Source organism: Coccidioides immitis (genome assembly GCF_000149335.2).
Source record: "Coccidioides immitis RS genomic scaffold supercont3.6, whole genome shotgun sequence".
Lineage (NCBI taxonomy): Eukaryota > Fungi > Ascomycota > Eurotiomycetes > Onygenales > Onygenaceae > Coccidioides > Coccidioides immitis.
In genome coordinates, this window is record NW_004504312.1 from 3,042,736 (window position 1) to 3,060,220 (window position 17,485).

Sequence of the window (17,485 nt, forward strand, 5' to 3'; positions counted from 1 at the left end):
GTTGCTCCAGAGAGAATCTTTGAAGAAAAAGAGTGTCAAGAGTGATGGTGAGGAAGAAGGAAAGGAAGAGCACAGACAGGAAGAGAAGAGAATTGATATAGTGCTCGACAGGCAGGGCAGTGAATGTAAACGGACTCCGCCGTATCTAAAGCAACCAATCATCATGTAATTAAATATGTGAATCGAAAAGTCATGCCTTTCCGTCTGAATTGGTCACGCTACCCTCTCTGACAATATTCACAGTTCTTGGACATGGAGGTTCTAAAAAGGCGTGAAGCACCAAACAAAGCCATTGCCAAACTCAAGCTCCCTTTGAGTTGCTGCTATTTGAGATGTGGCTCGCCGCAAGGAAGCGGTAAAGAAGCATTGTACTCCTCAAGGTATTGGAACTCATCCGAATTGATCATTTCATTACGGATTTGATTCTAATATATGTGCAAGGATATATGACTGTCTGAATCTGAGGAACGTAACCAGTGAACCCTTAAAGCACACACAGGTAGATCCCGATCGATGATGGTGGTGGCAAAACGCACCGTGATTGCGCTAGCCTGCCCTCAGGAATATATTTGGCTTTATTTGCAATGGCAGAGCCATCACAAGGCAAGATTGATACGCTCTGTAGAAGGAGCAATAGGAAAAGAATAGGAAAAAGAACAATATGGTATGCCATATTTCAACGACTCAAGCTGCGGCGGGATATAGGGTATCAGGACGAAGGAGAAATCCAAATCAAAAGCGAAAAACGCCTTAGGCTTTGTGGATAGCCCCCCCTGTAAGGTATCCGCCATAGGATATAACATTCAACGGATAATTACATCTATATCTCTAGTAAAACAGGTAGAAGAAATAAAATGTAAAGGAATATATCGGTTTCTCGTCTTCAACAGGTCATCGGGCCGCCTTCGTCTATCAACACCGAAAATGTATCAGCCAATGTATGAGAATATGAAAGGGGCTACCACAATATGCAATTGAGGGAGTTAGCGGCAGTACTTACGCCTTATGATTTTGACCAATGCCTGCAAAACGCTCATACATAAAACACAAACGCCGAATATGATGCAGAGTACCGCTGGAATCTTCGATTTCCAGCCTTGTGAACTGAGTTTAATGTAACAAAGCGGAGGGAGAATATACGCCAATACGCAAGCGCTCGTTGCTCCAATGAGCTCCAGGACGGAGCCGAGATCGCAAGTCATTAACGCCATTACAACGGATGTAACAACCAGTGAAGTGGTGAAAATAAGATGGCGACCCGCGTTGTAGGGTTCGTCGGGGAAATAGAAAGTGGTCATAACAGATCGGCAGACAAATGCTTCGAGCGGAAGTGTGGCCAGCATATTAAGGCCGAAGCAGCTATGATATAAAGTATCAGCAACGACTGGAAGTGCCTGAGGCCATTTTCACGGAGTCACTCACAGTCTTGCAATATTCACCAAAACATTGTCGGCAGGGAAATTATTTAATACATTGCCTTTGGTTTTGGATCCGAACGTAAGATAACCTGCAAAGGCCATTATCAAACACATTACCATTGAGATTCCAGTCGAGTAGTGAGTAACGAGAGCAAAACGATCGAGAGTAGGCTTCTTCAGGGAGCCGTATATCAACAGGCTGTTGTGATCTAGAATTCGGTGAGTATAAACCAACAGCCAGTGGAATTCGCTTGCACATACGGCAGACAAAAGCTAGAAATGATACGTTAGTGTGAGTGAGATAACCCGAGCGAAAAGCTCCAGCTTACCGAAAGATATGACTCCAACAGCTTGAAAAAAGCCCGAATTGACGAAGATCGATCCCTTGATGTCACCCCTGAGATCGGACTGTACTCCCACGCCCTGGGTAATCACTGCAATAACAATAACAAGCATGCTTATTAAGGCAAACGTCGATGCTTTTGCGAGCTACACGGATTAACGTATTATCGGCAACAAGGGATGTGGTGCATGCATACCTTTGCGATATCCCGATATAACGATAAAGGATACGATATTCCAAGAACAAAAAGCACGATGACAGCACGCCGGTCTGTTAGGAGCCATAGAAATGGAAGATCCTTCAGTGAAGGAAAAAGAGCCGCTAAGACATGGGGAATTGTGTCGCCAACGATGATACAGAACGCAATCATCCCTCCAAACGCGAATGCCCATTGTGCTATGGATATTGCTATCAACCCAGTCCTCCCAAAGCAGAACTCCACAGTAGCTTGAAAAGAGTCAGCTCCGCTGAGCTTTGAATTGACAACTATCAAACGAATAGTCCAGTCGACGGCACAGGTAAGGCCGACCAGGAGAATAACGCCCATCACCATTCCAGCTTGACGGAAGGCATACGGCTGCCCAATAATTCCAGCACCTATGATGCTGTTGGCCATGTTCATGAATGCGTTTCTGAGGCCACTTTTTGGTCTTGCACTCTCCAGGTATTCTTCGGGGAAAAAGTCGCTGTTCGAGGTCGCAAGAGTAACGATAGGAGCTTCTATATCCGTAAGGAGCGGAGCGACTTGTCCTGTGCTGCTCCTCGAGCGGTGAGCTTCACTATCCAAGTAATCTGCCTCGTTTAGCCATGATCGGTCGGGCGCGGCCGAGGTGGAATCCCGCCCGGGTTCCTCTTCTGTGCCATCACCTAAGTCGAAACGAACGCGGTTCGGGGTTCGAGGTGCGCGAGGCTGTCCATTGTTGAGAGTAGGGAGAGCAAGAGAGGATTGTCGTTTCGGAGCGGGGGGCCGCGTGGACTGTGAAGGCTCGGGGTGGTCAACTAGATCATCGTCATCGACAGAGTGAGAAAGGAGAGAGCGAGCTTCCTCGGGGTCATGCCCATTTGCCTCAGTCTCGCGGACATCGAGTCTGTCGGTGGCTTTGGGCATAGCTACGCGAATCGATCATGCTTGCGCTGAGAGAAATCCGTCGAACTCCGTCGCTCCAAGACAATAATCTTTTGACCGCATCGTCTCAGCCCCCTGTTGGCTTGGCCCGTTTTCAGCAGCATCACGTGATTATTTGCGGCACGGCCCCCTGTTTCTTTAATCTCAGGAATTGAACGGCGCAGATGAATGGCAGTTGTGCCATCCGCAACGCTCGCAGCAGAAGAAAGGGACATGTGAATTTGAGCTGATCCACACAGCTGTGCACTTTTAAAGCGTAGTCTTAGACACACACACACATGAGCGAAAAGATACGCACAACGAGATGTGTACATTTCTCCCAAAAAGGAAATCCGGCGGCCCTTCCACGTTAGGGAGTTTCGCCGCGCCTCCGCCGTCCGGCCAGATGTCGAGCAGATTCGTCCATCTCCTAAGGCTATTTGCTTAGCTAGGCTTGTCGTTCTACTCTAATTCTCCCCTCAGGTAGCCATACCCAGTGATTCGAGAGATGGCTTCGCATAGCATCCAACTTCAGCCAATTCCCCAAATATATGACAATGGTCATGTGCAGCTAAAGGTGTCGGGCTCTCTTCAAGCCGCTCTGTCAAGCGCCTTTGCTTCATGCCCCGAGAGATTGAGAGCTACCTTTGAAAATGCATGGGTTTGCTTGGGCCCGACATTATTGTTCAAGATTAGCATTCGGATATATAATTCTTCCCACGAGGACAGGTTGATCATGCGCATATTGGATACCCTGGGAGATATGATTGCCATGGCAAATGCAAGTATAACTCGTCCTTTCTATATGGCTCCCCAGCTGACCCTGGCTAGCTATGGTCTGATCTATGCCTGTCTGTGGCTCCGCAAAACTATCAAGTCGTCATTGACGAAATAAAAGCTGGCCAGGTACACGTCTTGCTTCCTCTCAAACGGAACTTTAACTACTCGGCCCAGCTAGAAATGCCAAGGCAGCAACACCTGCACAGTCTTGTCTCATGCCTTGATTCTCATGTTCAGCCCCCTTTCGGTATCCCGGTGGTTACCGTTCGCCATATTGAGGCAAGCTTCGAGTTTATGCTAACAGAGTCGGACTCTTTGGGGTTTGCGCAAAATTGCTATGACCTTAGACGGTACCCGGCTGCTATCCCCGCCGATGTGTGTACTCGCAGCGGACTGCTCTTTCATTATTCCCTGGGTGATAACGCGGAAGAATCGTTGTCAAATCCGGATGAAGACTGGATCTCGCTCGAAAATGATCCTACCTATTCGAGCCAAAGGTCGATCTCAAGTTATAGCTCAGATGGCTATGGCACGGTGGCTCATTTAGAAACATCTGAGACCGGGTTTCCAGTCAAAACGGTCCGGTGCTACGCTTCCTTGCTAGATTTAGGACTCCGCAACTTCCTATGCCATCAGCCTTTTCGACTCGAGCCCGACGTCGAGGGCGGAAATACAAATGAGAATCCCGATGTTCTCTCCAATCTTGCGTCTCGTATACTTAACCTGGAATATAATCGTGTAAGTTATTAAAATCTTCTACTTATCTAGCTAATAACTAAACTCTTTCAAAAGGCTATTGCGCAACGGATATCTTTGATCCCAGTGATAGCAAAGGGGATACATTCCCTGTTGTCGACTACCCAATCACCGGAACTCAAGTCAAGGCTTGGTAGTCTTGCCAGGACATACTTCGACAGATATTGCTTCCAGGATTCCAGTGTATCGGGGACCACCAACCCTACCCCCGATACCAGGACAATATTGAAATGTCTTCTCTGGACAAACGCACAAAATGGCCTATCCAGCTCGAATCTGATGAGCAAGCTCAGCCCGTTGCAAACTGGCATACCTTGTTCTATATCGCCTTCGAGGGGGTGGACTCACTATGACTCCTTGCCCGAAACAAAACCTACCATGGACACGCCTTTCGAAGTATTTGCACAGTGTCTCTTCGATGACGGAGGAACAGATGAGGAAGAGCTTTTCTTTGACCATCTCGATACGTCTGACGGAAACCAATCGTTGGACGGGCTTCTCGAAGTAGCAACGCAATCGCCTGCCCAATTCTCATCACCTATGCTCGACGGCGCCGTTGTCGATGAAACCCTGGAATATGAGATCGAGATGCTCGATCACTCCTCGCAGCCGTCGCTTTCCCCCAAATTTCCTACTTCTTTTGCAAATTCAGACCCAATCTTAGATGATGAGGACGATGGGCATATGAGAATAGATGCAGACCACGATATCAGCTTCAACAACAGCTTCAGCAGCAATATCACCCACTTTCCTGTGTGTAGTAATGAAGAAATGCTCTTCTAACAGAACAACATTGATGCTGATATTTTGTGGAGCAATTTGGAGGATGTGCAAGGTTCGATAATAAATCATTGTCGTCCAGCTGACCTATGCGACTTTGCGATTAACTAACCAAACCTCCCTACATAAAAAAAAAGGAAAAGAGTCACAATCAACTACCAGACTTCAAATTTTAGTGCAAAGTACGAGTCCATAAAAAGAATTGTTTTCTATTAATACAGGCGTCTGAACGTAAATGAATACCTATCGCCACCCTGCTTTGCTCGCGCTGCTTTTTCCTGAAATTCCGACGGGAAAGGGGTCCGGATTTTATCCTTTTTTTTTTTTTTTTTTTAAAGCGAAATATCACAGCACCCGTGCACAAACCCAAGGACCCAGTGGCTGAACTTGTAGGCGAACTTGGTCAAGGAAAAAAAAAGGCAAAGGCGAGGGTCGCGACATCATGAAAACATTGGAAACAGCTCATATTCATACAGTCAAATTCCACGGATTGAGATTCTTAATCAGCGGAATCCATTTGAAAAGAAAACCAGCAAATACTAAAGCTTGCAAGTGCAGATGTTGCGGCCGAAGACTGTGAAATCGGTTTATGTCGCGTAGAATTATCACATTATGGACTTTGCGACTCCCGTCAGGACGCAGCTGGCTCAATTTCGAAATCAGAGATATAGTTTGCGCCAATCAAACTCCGTTTGCTTCTTTAGCATCAGCATCATTATCGCTTTCCGTCTATCCGCTGACCAAATGCCGGGAGTATCTAAACGCCTTTCTCGAAAATCTGCACGCGTCTTAGTGGGTATAATCAGAAACTTTGAAATTGAGATACTAACCACGTTCATGTAAGTATCGGAAAAGAGAAGAAAATGTTCATGATGGCAATTTACAGGTTGCTAGACCATAAATCTGCTGCGGATCTGAAGGAAGAACCAGGGCGGAAGCTCCGTCGCATTCACCGACTTCTTTGGGATTGCCGTTGAGATGGCAGCCTGGGGTACTTCGCAAATCTTTCCGTTCTGAGAGATTGCTTGGAACCCAATACTGAGCTCCAACGCGGTCGACCAGCTCACAGAGCCTGTTTGCGTCAAAAGCTTCAATGAATTTGCGGTCCAAAACACGAGTTTTCGGTGCCGAGTACTTAATGTATTCAGCCACAGCAGCCGTGTTCGACCACCCTTGGGCCCTTCTGAAGCATGCAATAATGCAGCCGGTTCGATGCTAGGCGATAAGTCAGAGAGCGCCTTCTATTCAGGTATCCGAAAATAATAATGATAGCAATACCTTTCCTTTATTGCAGTGCACAAGAACAGGATGATTGTCAGGGTTGAAAAGGATTCTGAGCACCTCAAGTACAGTATTTTGAGAAGTGAAAATCTTAGGGTCCTTGTTTGCAATAATAGGCATCACATAAGAGGTGATCCCGTTATCCTTGATAAACTTCTTGAATTGTCGCGAGTGTTCGTTTTCAACAAGGGTTCTGACATCTCTTAGCGACAAACCCATGATAACAGTGGAGCAAACTTACACGATTGTTTTCAGATTCAGCTTCTTGATTGACTCAAAGTGATCAGGCAACGGGAAACTGCTCCGGTAGATTCCACTGACAACTTCAGCGAAATTGGCAGGAAGCCCTGGGCCATGAGGGGTGGGAGGACGACTGGTGCCGCTCTCAAATCCGCTGGTAATGTACTCCTTTTTGTTGTTGGCTGGAGCTGCAGTCAGAAAGGTCCAAAGGCATAACACGGCAATAATGGGGCACGAGCGAAGGTGGCATCGAGACGTATGGATGCAGGCTTTGGAATTGCAGGTGGAAAGAGAGGCGCGGCAGTACCAAAGGATATCAACGTACCAAGCTGTCCGGCACCATCATGGTTCGGAGACAGCAACTGGGGAATTTTAGAATCGGGCGGATTCAACTGACCGTCATCCATCGCGGCGAACTGCGACATTCTGACGTGCGATAGAGGATGGCGAGGCAAGGGAATATGGTCTGCTGGAGTACCTCAACAGACAATATCGAGATATGAAGGAGGATGATGTGTCGCAGTATGATCTAGGCAAAGGGTAGGAAAAAGAGAAAAGTGGTGGGTTCAAACCTCACGAGAAGAACAGTTCAAAGTTGCAGTGCAAGGGAGAAAGAGAGCTTGCTTTTCCTCGATGGCATATGAGTCGAGCTTGAGGAAGAGAAAGGAAGAAGGAAAAAGGGGAAAAAAAGGAAACGAGGAAGGTAGACGAGAGGGGTAGTGAAATGATGACAATGGAATATGCAGGAAGGTCGAAGGTGAAAAGGATAGAAGGGGAAGGAAGTGGGAGCTGGACGTCACTCCTGGGCTAGATAAACATTCCCTAGGAGACCGGCAGGTGGGAGGAGGAATATCTTGAGAAGATCCGGTTCCTAGGGAAGCTCAGGATGTGATCTCACAGCTACAGAGTCACAACTAACCCCCAATATGGCAGAAGATAAACAAGATCCCACAAGTCAGATCCATGGTGAAGAAAGAAGAGCGAGACCTCACAGACAAAACAGAGGCAAAGAGGAACAGTTCGACAATCTGGGAGGAGAAGTAGAGCGAGGAGTCCAATAACGTAAGCTAGTATTATGAGTGCCAGCTCTGTTATCTCAGCATCAGGTAGTTATTCTTTTTTTTTTTTCTGCTTTGGGTACATTGCCCTGATGCAGGACAGTTGGAAGTTGGTTTGGCCGGTGCAGAAGGATTATCCGGCCCCGATGGTATGCTAGCCTGTATTAGGCTTAGCTCAACAATTTAAGGTTAATCTTTCCCCGGATTATCTTAATGCCGCGTGACGATCGTCAGCCTTATGTTAACCACGGGTCTTGATCATATCCTTGTATGGCACTTTACCCGGCAGACACATCTAGTTTATGAATGTCTATGGCGTCTATTTTCACAGGCGAATTTATACTCTATTGGGTATACACATAGAAATTTGAGCCAGGTAAACCAATTGATCTAACACCACTGATCCAATCAGTGCCTCCATCATTCAACCATCAGCTTGATGAGATTTCTTCACCCAGGCCAAACATCTTGATAGAATTGTTCCATGCGCTATTAATTAAGCTGTTAGCCAAGATCTTTCACAAGCACATCTGTTGTTGCTTACGCTTCGCAAACTTCCTCGACTGTAATTCCCTTGACGCGAGCAATCACTTGCGCAACGCGGGATATCGTCACCGGTTCATTTCTGCCCTTGACCATACAACCCTTCTGCCACCTCTCCTTTTTAACGGCTTTTGGCAATGTGGGTGCATCTTCGACGTATTTGAATGATGCGTGGGAGGGTCGGATCTCGCACTGCTCTCCGGTGATTAGCCACCATCACCAAACTAAAAGAATCCAGGAATCATACCCAAGGGCCATCGGTTTCAATTTGGATTCGGTCGAGCGGCATAGCCTTGACGACCTCTAGGTTTTCTTCGGTTTTCAAGCTACATCCATTGACCCCAATATCTAGGCCCAATGCGACCAGTCGCTGCATCTCCTCCATCGTTCCCGTGAAGCTGTGTACCAGCCCGCCCTTCGGCAACTTAGGAAGTCTCGATGAAAGGATGCGTTCGAAGTCTTCGCTGGCGGCACGGGAGTGTAGAAATAAAGGCAGCTGGACCCCAACGGCTACGTCCAACTGCGCTTCGAAATATTTTAACTGCTGGTCCTTGGGAGACAAGAATAGACGATCGTAGTCCAGTCCAATTTCTCCGAAGGCAACAGCATGGCCGGACTCTTTGGCTTCGAGTGCCAGAGCTTTAACCTCCGCTAGATAAGCTGCAGGGCCTTGGGGATACGAGTCGAACAGCTTTGCTTGACAGGGATGTACACCCACGGTGGCGAAGCAGAGACCAGCTGAACACAACGTTAGCTATTTACCTACTGAGGAGCAAGAAATCAAACCATAGATATTTTTTCATACCGTGGTCTCTTGCTACTTGAATGGCATGTTTGGACTCCTGTAAATCAGAGCCCGTCACCATAAATTTCTGGCAGCCGACATTGACAGCCCGTTCGATGACATCCCGGAGGTCATCATCGTGTACTTTTTTGCCGTGATATTCACCCCTGAACACAGGGTCCCCGAGATTAACGCCGATCTGAAGGGAAAGGTCAGCACTGGTGCAAGAGGAAGGCGCCAAAAAAAAAAAAAAATAATTGCAGTAATTTTGCGAACCTACATCGACATATCTCAATTGTTTCGCAGACTCCCCCATTTCGACACGCTTCGTGAAAGTGCTTGACCACTTTTGAGAACAAGGATACAGCTTATTTACACACGCTTTATGTCTATCATGCTGATAGTCAAAATTTCTATGGGCTTCTTTATTTTTCCCCCCTCCCCCTCCCGCGATTCGCGATCAGTCAAAACTACACTAAAAGGGTAAGAGGACTGCCCATACCTCCAAGAGCTCCACGGGAAATGCTATTTTTCACGGACGACAAGTTGCGCCAGATGCTTTTTGGGATGGAAGGCCGTATCATCAGCTCCTGTCCTCTTCAACTAACCAGCCGATTGTGCTTGATGGAGGCAAGTTTTGGGCGGTTGCTGGCCAATTGGGTTAAATGGCTTAGTCATGGTTAACTACGAACTCAACAAGAAGCGCACTCTTGACCAACCAACAGCTACCTTTCCACCAGAAGCCACGCTGCCAACTCTCTGGTGTGAGTTGCGATGCTGTGCCACTGTGACGGGTGTGACAGTTCATCAATTGGAACACGCTGACGATGCACATGTATTAGTAGTTAGCTGAAACCCACACCAGCCAAGCATCAGGGCATGGCAATCAAGGTGCTCCCTTTCTTTTATCCACACATATATCCTTGCATTCTCAGATTTCTGGTTGTTTAGTAAATCCAAACTTTGTCAGATGTAAGCTGGATGTGTGAACAAAGATACGAGAAAGGCCATTGGGGAAAAAGAGACGAAAATAATTGACCGAAGCCCAATGCCGCAGACGGCCAGTCTACTGCACGTCCCTTAACTTATACAGGCTCAGATTTTCCTCTTGCAACATTCTTGCTGAAATCTGAGCCAAATGGTGTTTTGCTGTGGCCACTTACACTGGTTGGTTCATTGTATCCATAGTTGCTGTGCTATCAGTAAAACCGCAGGTTCGGATCAATATTACATGTATTTAGGCACGCGATAGTTACCTGTTGCACCACTTATTTATTGCAATGTCTTCCTCTTCTCTTTTCCCAAAATGCCCAGCCTCGGATAGCTGCCCGGCTTCCTGGGCCCTTTTCTTAGCGGGTCCGTTCGGCTTTGTTTCCGCCACCGTTAGCCCCTGGATGAGTGCTGGGAGCTACTAAAGGAGCATGGGTGGGAACTTAAGCATTCCGCGCTTCGCTTTCCATCCACCGTGGTTGTTTTCTGGGGTAATAAACTAAATATTAATCTGTCAAATTCCCCACTGGCAGTGCTAGTTCTCACCGAATCCATCGTTCGTCCCTGTCCACATCTCTGGGAGAAATCGAATTTTAAACTTTTTTCTTTTCCTCTCCCTCTCTCTTCGCCCCTTCATATTAACGCGCCGAGATATCCTACCCCTGGCCTTCACAATATTCAAGAAATACCCCTTCTTTTCAGCCATGTCGGTAGCAAAAGTCCAATTAGTCTCTTCTCAAGAGATTGCTGCTCATAGCTCGTTCTCCGATTGTTGGATCGTGGTAGATAACGAGGTGTGGGATGTTACCTCGTTTGTTTCAAAGCACCCTGGGGGTTCCGCAAGTTCGTGGGCCGGTTCTTCTTTTGATCACTTTCTCTACAGTACATTACCTATGGCCATGGACTAGCTGTGGCTAACCGCGTGTCTACCTCTGATAACAGTCATCTTGAAATATGCTGGGCGAGATGCGACAAAGGCGTATTCAGAGGTCCATGCACCCAATATCCTTCGAGACAATCTCACTCCTGACAAGTTTAAAGGAGTCCTCGACCAGAGCACGGTCGATAGCGCATGGCTGAAGGCCCCTCCAGAGGCGGAGCCGAAGGTGGTACTGGATCATGAGAAACCTCCACTTACCACCCTGATTAGTGCCCATGACTTTGAGATGGTAGCATCGAAAACTGCTTCTCGCAAGACCTGGGCTTTCTACTCTAGTGCCTCGAACGATTTAATCACGCGTGATGCCAACAAATCATTCCTAGACCGGATTTTCATGCGACCACGCGTTCTGCGGAATGTGCGCGAAGTTGATACCCGCACCAGGATCCTTGGTTGCAACGTAGACATGCCTCTTTTTGTCAGCCCCGCTGCTATGGTGAAGCTCATGCATCCCGACGGTGAACTTGCAATTGCCAGAGCGTGTGAGAACAAGAGGCTGGTACAGGGGATCTCGAACAATGCATCTTACTCGATGAAGGATATCACAGCCGCCGGTCCGGGGGTAGATTACTTCTTCCAGCTATATGTCAACAGAGACCGTACCAAGTCTGAAGAGCTCCTTCGAGAATGCTCGGCCAACCCACGCATCAAGGCCATATTCATCACCGTCGATGCAGCTTGGCCGGGGAAGCGTGAGGCTGATGAAAGGGTCAAGGCGGATGAAAGCCTGACCGTCCCGATGGTCGACGCTAAAACAAGGAACGACAAGAAGGGAGGGGGCCTCGGCCGTGTTATGGCAGACAGCATCGATCCGGGTCTTACCTGGGCGGATCTTGTCTGGGCGCGGAAGCATACTCACCTTCCATTGATCCTGAAAGGGGTTATGAGCGCAGACGATGCAATCCTAGCGATGGACGCTGGCATGGATGGAATTTTATTGAGTAATCATGGAGGCCGCAACCTCGATACCAGCCCTCCACCCATCATTACTCTCCTTGAGCTGCATAAGCGCTGCCCGGAGATCTTCGATAAGATGGAAATCTACGTGGACAGTGGCATTCGACGTGGCACGGACATTCTAAAATGCCTTTGCCTGGGAGCGACGGCCGTGGGCATGGGGAGAAGTGTGCTCTTTGCAGCGAACTATGGACAAGAGGGGGTGGAACATTTATTTGACAGTCAGTCATTCCCCGTTCGTCCTACAGAATCACCGCTAACGTGTTTATTACCTATTTAGTCATGAAAGACGAGCTTGAGGGAGCCATGAGGCTTGTCGGCATCACGTCCCTCGACCAACTTGGTCCAGAGTTGGTTCATACGGGTGATATTGACCACTTAGTTCCCGATGCTGCAAGTCATCCGTACGCAAGGACCCCGCCCCGCCGTCTTGCTACGTCGAAATTATGGAATGGAGGAGCACCAAAGGCTAGACTGTGAGCTATTTTGTCGTCTTTAGGACCCGTCCGGCCTACCTCTTTCCAAGCTGCTATCCGCGGGAATAGTTGATTTCTTTTCAGCCTGGGATTACTGTACTCGCAAAACGTATATACATCATATATATGTAGATACCATTTACGAAGCCAATGCATGAAAGGAGCGAGAGAGAGAGAGAGAGAGAGAGAGACACCCCGTAAAGCCAATGCAATCCACGTACTTCAAAATTATGTGTCATGCATTCCCATGGAGAGTTTCCCCACGCTTCTTCGGCTTTGTTCCCGGTGACTACCACGGTACCTCAGACCGGGGTGGACGTGACAAGCACGTTTTTGACGCAGATCGGTGTACCTTGTATGTAGAGATACAAGTTTCACCGCCTTCGACCCCTTCCCCCCCCACAAACTGGCATGATCTGGACGGCAGTGGTTGCGGCACGGGACGCGTAGACCAAGTTCGAGAACAACTCGTAACTAACCGAGAGTCAAATTAGGTAATAAATATCCCTGCGATGGTCTGATCGAGGAGTGTCACGCCTCGGTGAAAGTGGATGGGTTCGAAACCACAGAGAATCGGTTCATGGAATTCGTTTCTTTCGCACTCCATAGTGAAGATGGCCATTAATACATACGGAGTGCGTGCAAGAAAGGAAGATTCGGGGACCCCATCATGCCGACCCGGGCGAAGTGAGTCGGGATTCCCAGAGGATGACGACACCCGAACAGTCCCAGCCGTTCCGACAGGCCCATTCGCGAGGATTAATCGGAGGCGAAGGGGGGATGAGGGAATACCCAGGAAGAAGGTTGACGATGGATCGCACACCAAACCACCCTCCCATCGCATCGGACCAAACGGGTTAGCCCACATCAGACACGGCTTTTCCCCCTCATTTTCATCTCTCAGGCCCGGCCCCCTTTTTAATTGTTGTTTCTCCGCCTTGTTCTTGTGCTTTCAGTCTCAGTCTCCTTTTTCTTTTTTTTTGGTCTTCCTTTTCCATATGTCTTCGGTCTTGTTGGCAAAACATCGTGCTCTCCCGACCTTTTGAGAACCTTCTGGCTAAGCTCCGGACTCGGAGACCAGGCGCTTGGCAGCTGCGGAGAAAGCTGTTTTAGCGGCGCATGAAGAGTGGGTAGCGCCCGTAGCTGACACGCCTGGATCAGCCTGCAGCACCGGCCGTCACCAGCTCCAGCTTCCCCAACCAACGCCTCAACCATCCAACCTAAATCGGCTCAATTCGGGTCAGCTGATTCCTGGCATAAATAGCAACCCTCCAGAGCTCTGATCCTCTCTCTGTGCTCTCAACACAGGAAATTTGCCGTTAGCTTCAGTTTGGGATCATATGTAGAAAAGGCAAAAAAAAAAAAAAAAAAAAAAAAAATTGCATTTCATAATTGTCTGCGTGGGAATTCATTTGACTAAATCTTCGTCGATCGTCCGATCACATTATTCCTTTTTTTTTTTTTTTTTTTTTTTTTTTTTTGTTGACAGCTTTACCACGTCCTGTTCCCCTTGAGAAATCCGTCTTTGCTCCTGTTTCTTTTCAATTCTCGACCTCTCCTTTCATAATTGCTGTTGAACTGGTTTCGTTCGGTCTGTCGAGTACACTCAGTCCAATTCGTCATGGCAGCTCCCCGTTCTACATCGCTGCGTGCTCTGCGCCTCCTTTCCCAACAAAATTCCTCAGCTCCAGCTTCTACTCTGGCCTCAATGGCCCCGTTCCGCCGCTTTCTGCACATTACCGGAGCCTATTCCGCTCAACCAGCCTCTGGACCTGATGTCACGTCAATCTACCGTGCAAGAAGCGTTGCAGACCTGAGAGCTGAGTGCGAGAGGAGGAATCTCCGGGCCGGGGGGAGTAAGGCTGAGGTATGTGCCACCGGCTACTTGGCTCCCTTGGGCCCCCATCTGATCTAGGCATTGCGATTTATGTGTAGCTTGTGGATCGCCTTGCAAATCATGATTTCCTCCAAACAAGGGCATTCAGCATCGCGATGAAGCGGATCGATGGCCCTGCGTTTGGACGAAGGTAAGCTACGCGCTCCTTAGCCAAGGAGATTTCGAGACTACTTGGCTAACATTTATTGGAAACACTAGCTCTGAACGACAATTCAACACATCCCGTGGCAGCAAGGCTGTCAACGATTCATCTCCTGTTGACTTTGTCTTCATGCCCAGAAACCTCGAAGCCGAAACGGCCGCCACCTCGGGTTTTCCTCGTATGCCGGTTCCTCCAGATGCGTATGCCCACTTCGAAGCAGCGGGCGCCAGCGGCACCTTGCCCATGAAGCCTCAGATCTATAGCATTGGTGGCGCTTCATCAGACGGCAGTGAACCAAGCCCAATGGCTGAGGTGGTGGACAACTATGCACTCGAGATCAACCCGTACAATCTCACAGAGACCGTTAATAGGTCAAGACTAGCCGCATCCTCACTGGATGCGGCTAAGAGTCAAGAAAGCGCAATAGGAGTAAAGGGGATGATAAAAGGGTTATGGAATGCGATGTTGGACGATGCCCTTGGCCCCAAACAAAATTCGAATACCCAGTCAAGATGATTCTCCTTTTATTTCTCCCCTTTCTCCCTCCATGACTCCACCGGATGGTCCGAGTGTTTGATGGACATGGACGTCTTTTATACATTAAAAAACGCTGCTTTGGAGTGGTCGCATCGTCCATTGACGGTGCTGTACCTCCTTGCCCCCCCAGCTCTTTACTTGCATTGTCAAGTTTTTGGTATAGTTGACACTATATTCAGTTCGTTTCCATTTCTGCATAAGTATACTATCAATACTGCTTGTTTAATGTTATCTGATCCCGAGCCGGGGAACATTTTGAACATGAAGCGAGACTGGGCAGGTCTTAAAGTTTGGTCCTTCAGACCCCACCCCGTGTCCCTTTTTGCTTCTTTAGAAGATAAATATTTTTTGCCTCACGAAGATGTGTTTGGGCCCATTATCGAGTATAGGCTCCGCTTTGTCCACGCCAAAATCACTAAAGATGCATTCTTTTGCGGAACACGGCAACGGATTACTGCTGTAACCACTTCTTGGATTAATCAAAGTTTAAAGCCCCATGTCTTCAAAAGGTTGCATATTCAATCTTGGTGCAGAAATCAGCTCTAAGCATAAATTCTTGTGATTTGATGTCATGGAGATATATGAATGCCTTTTGTATATTCCTGCTTTCATTCGACGAATTTGATGAGCTTGGATGAGAAGGTGATTCCTCCTCAGTTAATGACTTCCCCTCCACAGTATCAGGGATAGGAAATGGTTCACAGAAGATGGAGGTATAGCTGTAACCTTGAAATATCGTAGCCTAAGGCTGAGATTTCAATGTGATTTGCATGATATGATGCTAAAAGCTTGACAACGTGGCCTATTCTGGCTACATAGAGGATGTAGCTAAGTTTATCTCAGGACTAAATAAAGAGTACCATGTTCAGAGTCTCAGCTCAACTATCTCTCGGGCGATGATTATGTCCAATTCGATTCCTTAACTGCCCTGGAAACACTCCTACCATTCCTGCAGACCTTCAGATAATTTGACAGAAAGGCGGTTGGAGTAAACGAGAAACCATTGCACTCCTTTTGATCGTGCGCATAGCCATGGAGCTATTTCACAAGAGGCAAACTCATGACTATGAATATTCTGGACTTGGTCAGAACTGCAGATTGTTACACGTAGCCCCCTTTACAGCTGACGGTTAAACGCGTTTGATCTCCTCATGCCATTGCTAATAATTCTCTGCTGCGGATGACAGGCACCGAAGATCCGGGAGGGTAATAGTCGTTACCAATAAACCAATGACATGCGCTGGTATATAAACCAAGTGATTCGGATGATTCATGCGTGGTAACGGTGCAGAGAGTGCTGGACAGGGTACGGAGCACGATTGTACTACATATATAACGTATTGCTGGGTGACCGTGGGAGGCCGGCCACTGGCTCGACGGGGGGATTGTGACGGTGGGCACTCCACCGTCACTCACAATATAAAGCAGCCTCAGCTGGCAGTCCGAGGACACGTGTGAAAATGAAGCGTCTCGGTGACTTAATCGGCATGAAGATGCAGAGCCAGACTGGGATTCAATTTGAATAGTTGGCTAAGCGCCCTGGATTGTGGCATCGGGCGTCGAGGAACGGAAGTGATAATTTTCACTCTGTTGTCAAAGGCGCTTAGGACAGCGGCCGTGATATGTTGGATCAAAAAAAGACTGCATCATTTCCGAAGTTCGAGGCCTTGGGGCACAGGCATACTGTACCCAAGGGCGGATTTGGAACCGCTCCACATATCATTTAGAGACGAGTAAAAATAGAGTAGTCCTGGTTTCTCTCGCCCAGACTGTGTTTCGCTTCGCGCTGGTCCATCCCGAGAAAGCAAACGAGTGGGAGGCCGACACGCCCCTGCACCACTCCTTCGAACCCTAACAACCCCCTAGCCAACCCCCTAACGTGCAACGCCTGTAGGTGCCTGGCCGGCTACCCCTGCGGTCTCCGTGCGGGCGTTCGTCCCTGGCTTACCCCGGCGGAGTCCCCCGGATCCCGCAAAGAGGCAAAGCGCGTGCGGGCTTAGCCGGACTTAAGAAGGTTGACACTAGGCCGAAATGCGGTTTAGGCTCATGTTCGGTGATCCACCCACTAGTCCAGGATAAAGTTAGAGCAGACCCCACTAGGCCCACCCACGAGTAATGCACGCGATGCCATTGGCCCAAGCTCCTTGCGCGGACGATCCCCGCAGCCGACCAATCACATGCGCGGGCCCGCACGGTCGACGGTCCAGCTCAACCCCCTTTGCATCGCAGGCAAGGAGGCAGCACGACGTCCATCTCGAACGATTCGTGCCCTCTCTCTCTATCTCCTTCACATCATCCCTGGTTGAAACCTCTCCCTCTCCTCTCCTCTCTTCTCCTCAGCTCTCATCTGCTATCTCCCTTCGTTCTTGCGCTCTCAATTGCTATCCGTCCTTCCCAGGTCTTTTCCAATGCCGTCTCGGTTTTGTTCCTTTCATGGCTTAACTTTTCCATGGTCCTA

The 17,485-nt window shown here is 48.4% G+C and overlaps 7 protein-coding genes across 8 annotated transcripts; 3 read left to right on the plus strand and 4 right to left on the minus strand.

Moving 5' to 3' along the window:
- Positions 1-411: 411 nt before the first annotated feature.
- CIMG_04135 lies at positions 412-2,909 on the minus strand. 2 transcript variants are annotated; one of them, XM_004446387.1, is made up of 6 exons: positions 1,958-2,909; positions 1,748-1,907; positions 1,680-1,691; positions 1,423-1,627; positions 1,001-1,359; positions 412-909 (listed from the first exon to the last, which is right to left on the minus strand). In XM_004446387.1, the coding sequence occupies exons 1-6, from the start codon at positions 2,867-2,869 to the stop codon at positions 884-886; spliced, it is 1,674 nt and encodes a 557-aa protein (XP_004446444.1). In that variant the 5' UTR covers positions 2,870-2,909; the 3' UTR covers positions 412-883. The 2 variants fall into 2 exon arrangements, with proteins under 2 accessions (XP_004446444.1, XP_004446445.1); XM_004446388.1 differs by having other exon boundaries at positions 412-1,359.
- Positions 2,910-3,374: 465 nt separating this feature from the next.
- CIMG_04136 (uncharacterized protein) lies at positions 3,375-5,318 on the plus strand (the record flags this gene model as incomplete). Its single annotated transcript, XM_001244694.2, has 3 exons — positions 3,375-3,527; positions 3,698-4,384; positions 4,439-5,318. 3 exons carry the CDS (start codon positions 3,375-3,377, stop codon positions 5,183-5,185), a joined length of 1,587 nt encoding a protein of 528 aa, XP_001244695.2. The 3' UTR covers positions 5,186-5,318.
- A 196-nt stretch (positions 5,319-5,514) lies between these two features.
- CIMG_04137 (tyrosine phosphatase) lies at positions 5,515-7,529 on the minus strand. The gene is made up of 5 exons (XM_001244695.2): positions 7,029-7,529; positions 6,705-6,885; positions 6,461-6,656; positions 6,013-6,397; positions 5,515-5,960 (listed from the first exon to the last, which is right to left on the minus strand). Exons 1-4 carry the CDS (start codon positions 7,126-7,128, stop codon positions 6,050-6,052), a joined length of 825 nt encoding a protein of 274 aa, XP_001244696.2. The 5' UTR covers positions 7,129-7,529; the 3' UTR covers positions 5,515-5,960; positions 6,013-6,049.
- Positions 7,530-8,076: 547 nt separating this feature from the next.
- On the minus strand, positions 8,077-9,691 carry CIMG_04138 (TatD family hydrolase). The gene is made up of 6 exons (XM_001244696.2): positions 9,591-9,691; positions 9,369-9,532; positions 9,110-9,287; positions 8,552-9,042; positions 8,306-8,496; positions 8,077-8,250 (listed from the first exon to the last, which is right to left on the minus strand). Exons 1-6 carry the CDS (start codon positions 9,670-9,672, stop codon positions 8,193-8,195), a joined length of 1,164 nt encoding a protein of 387 aa, XP_001244697.2. The 5' UTR covers positions 9,673-9,691; the 3' UTR covers positions 8,077-8,192.
- Positions 9,692-10,731: 1,040 nt separating this feature from the next.
- On the plus strand, positions 10,732-12,660 carry CIMG_04139 (cytochrome b2). Its single transcript, XM_001244697.2, has 3 exons — positions 10,732-10,921; positions 11,021-12,196; positions 12,256-12,660. Exons 1-3 carry the CDS (start codon positions 10,783-10,785, stop codon positions 12,453-12,455), a joined length of 1,515 nt encoding a protein of 504 aa, XP_001244698.1. The 5' UTR covers positions 10,732-10,782; the 3' UTR covers positions 12,456-12,660.
- Positions 12,521-13,424, minus strand: CIMG_13771 (uncharacterized protein). The gene has a single exon (XM_004446389.1). It carries the CDS (start codon positions 13,317-13,319, stop codon positions 12,942-12,944), a length of 378 nt encoding a protein of 125 aa, XP_004446446.1. The 5' UTR covers positions 13,320-13,424; the 3' UTR covers positions 12,521-12,941.
- A 479-nt stretch (positions 13,425-13,903) lies between these two features.
- On the plus strand, positions 13,904-15,409 carry CIMG_04141 (uncharacterized protein). Its single transcript, XM_001244699.2, has 3 exons — positions 13,904-14,318; positions 14,387-14,478; positions 14,547-15,409. Exons 1-3 carry the CDS (start codon positions 14,073-14,075, stop codon positions 15,004-15,006), a joined length of 798 nt encoding a protein of 265 aa, XP_001244700.1. The 5' UTR covers positions 13,904-14,072; the 3' UTR covers positions 15,007-15,409.
- Positions 15,410-17,485: the final 2,076 nt, after the last annotated feature.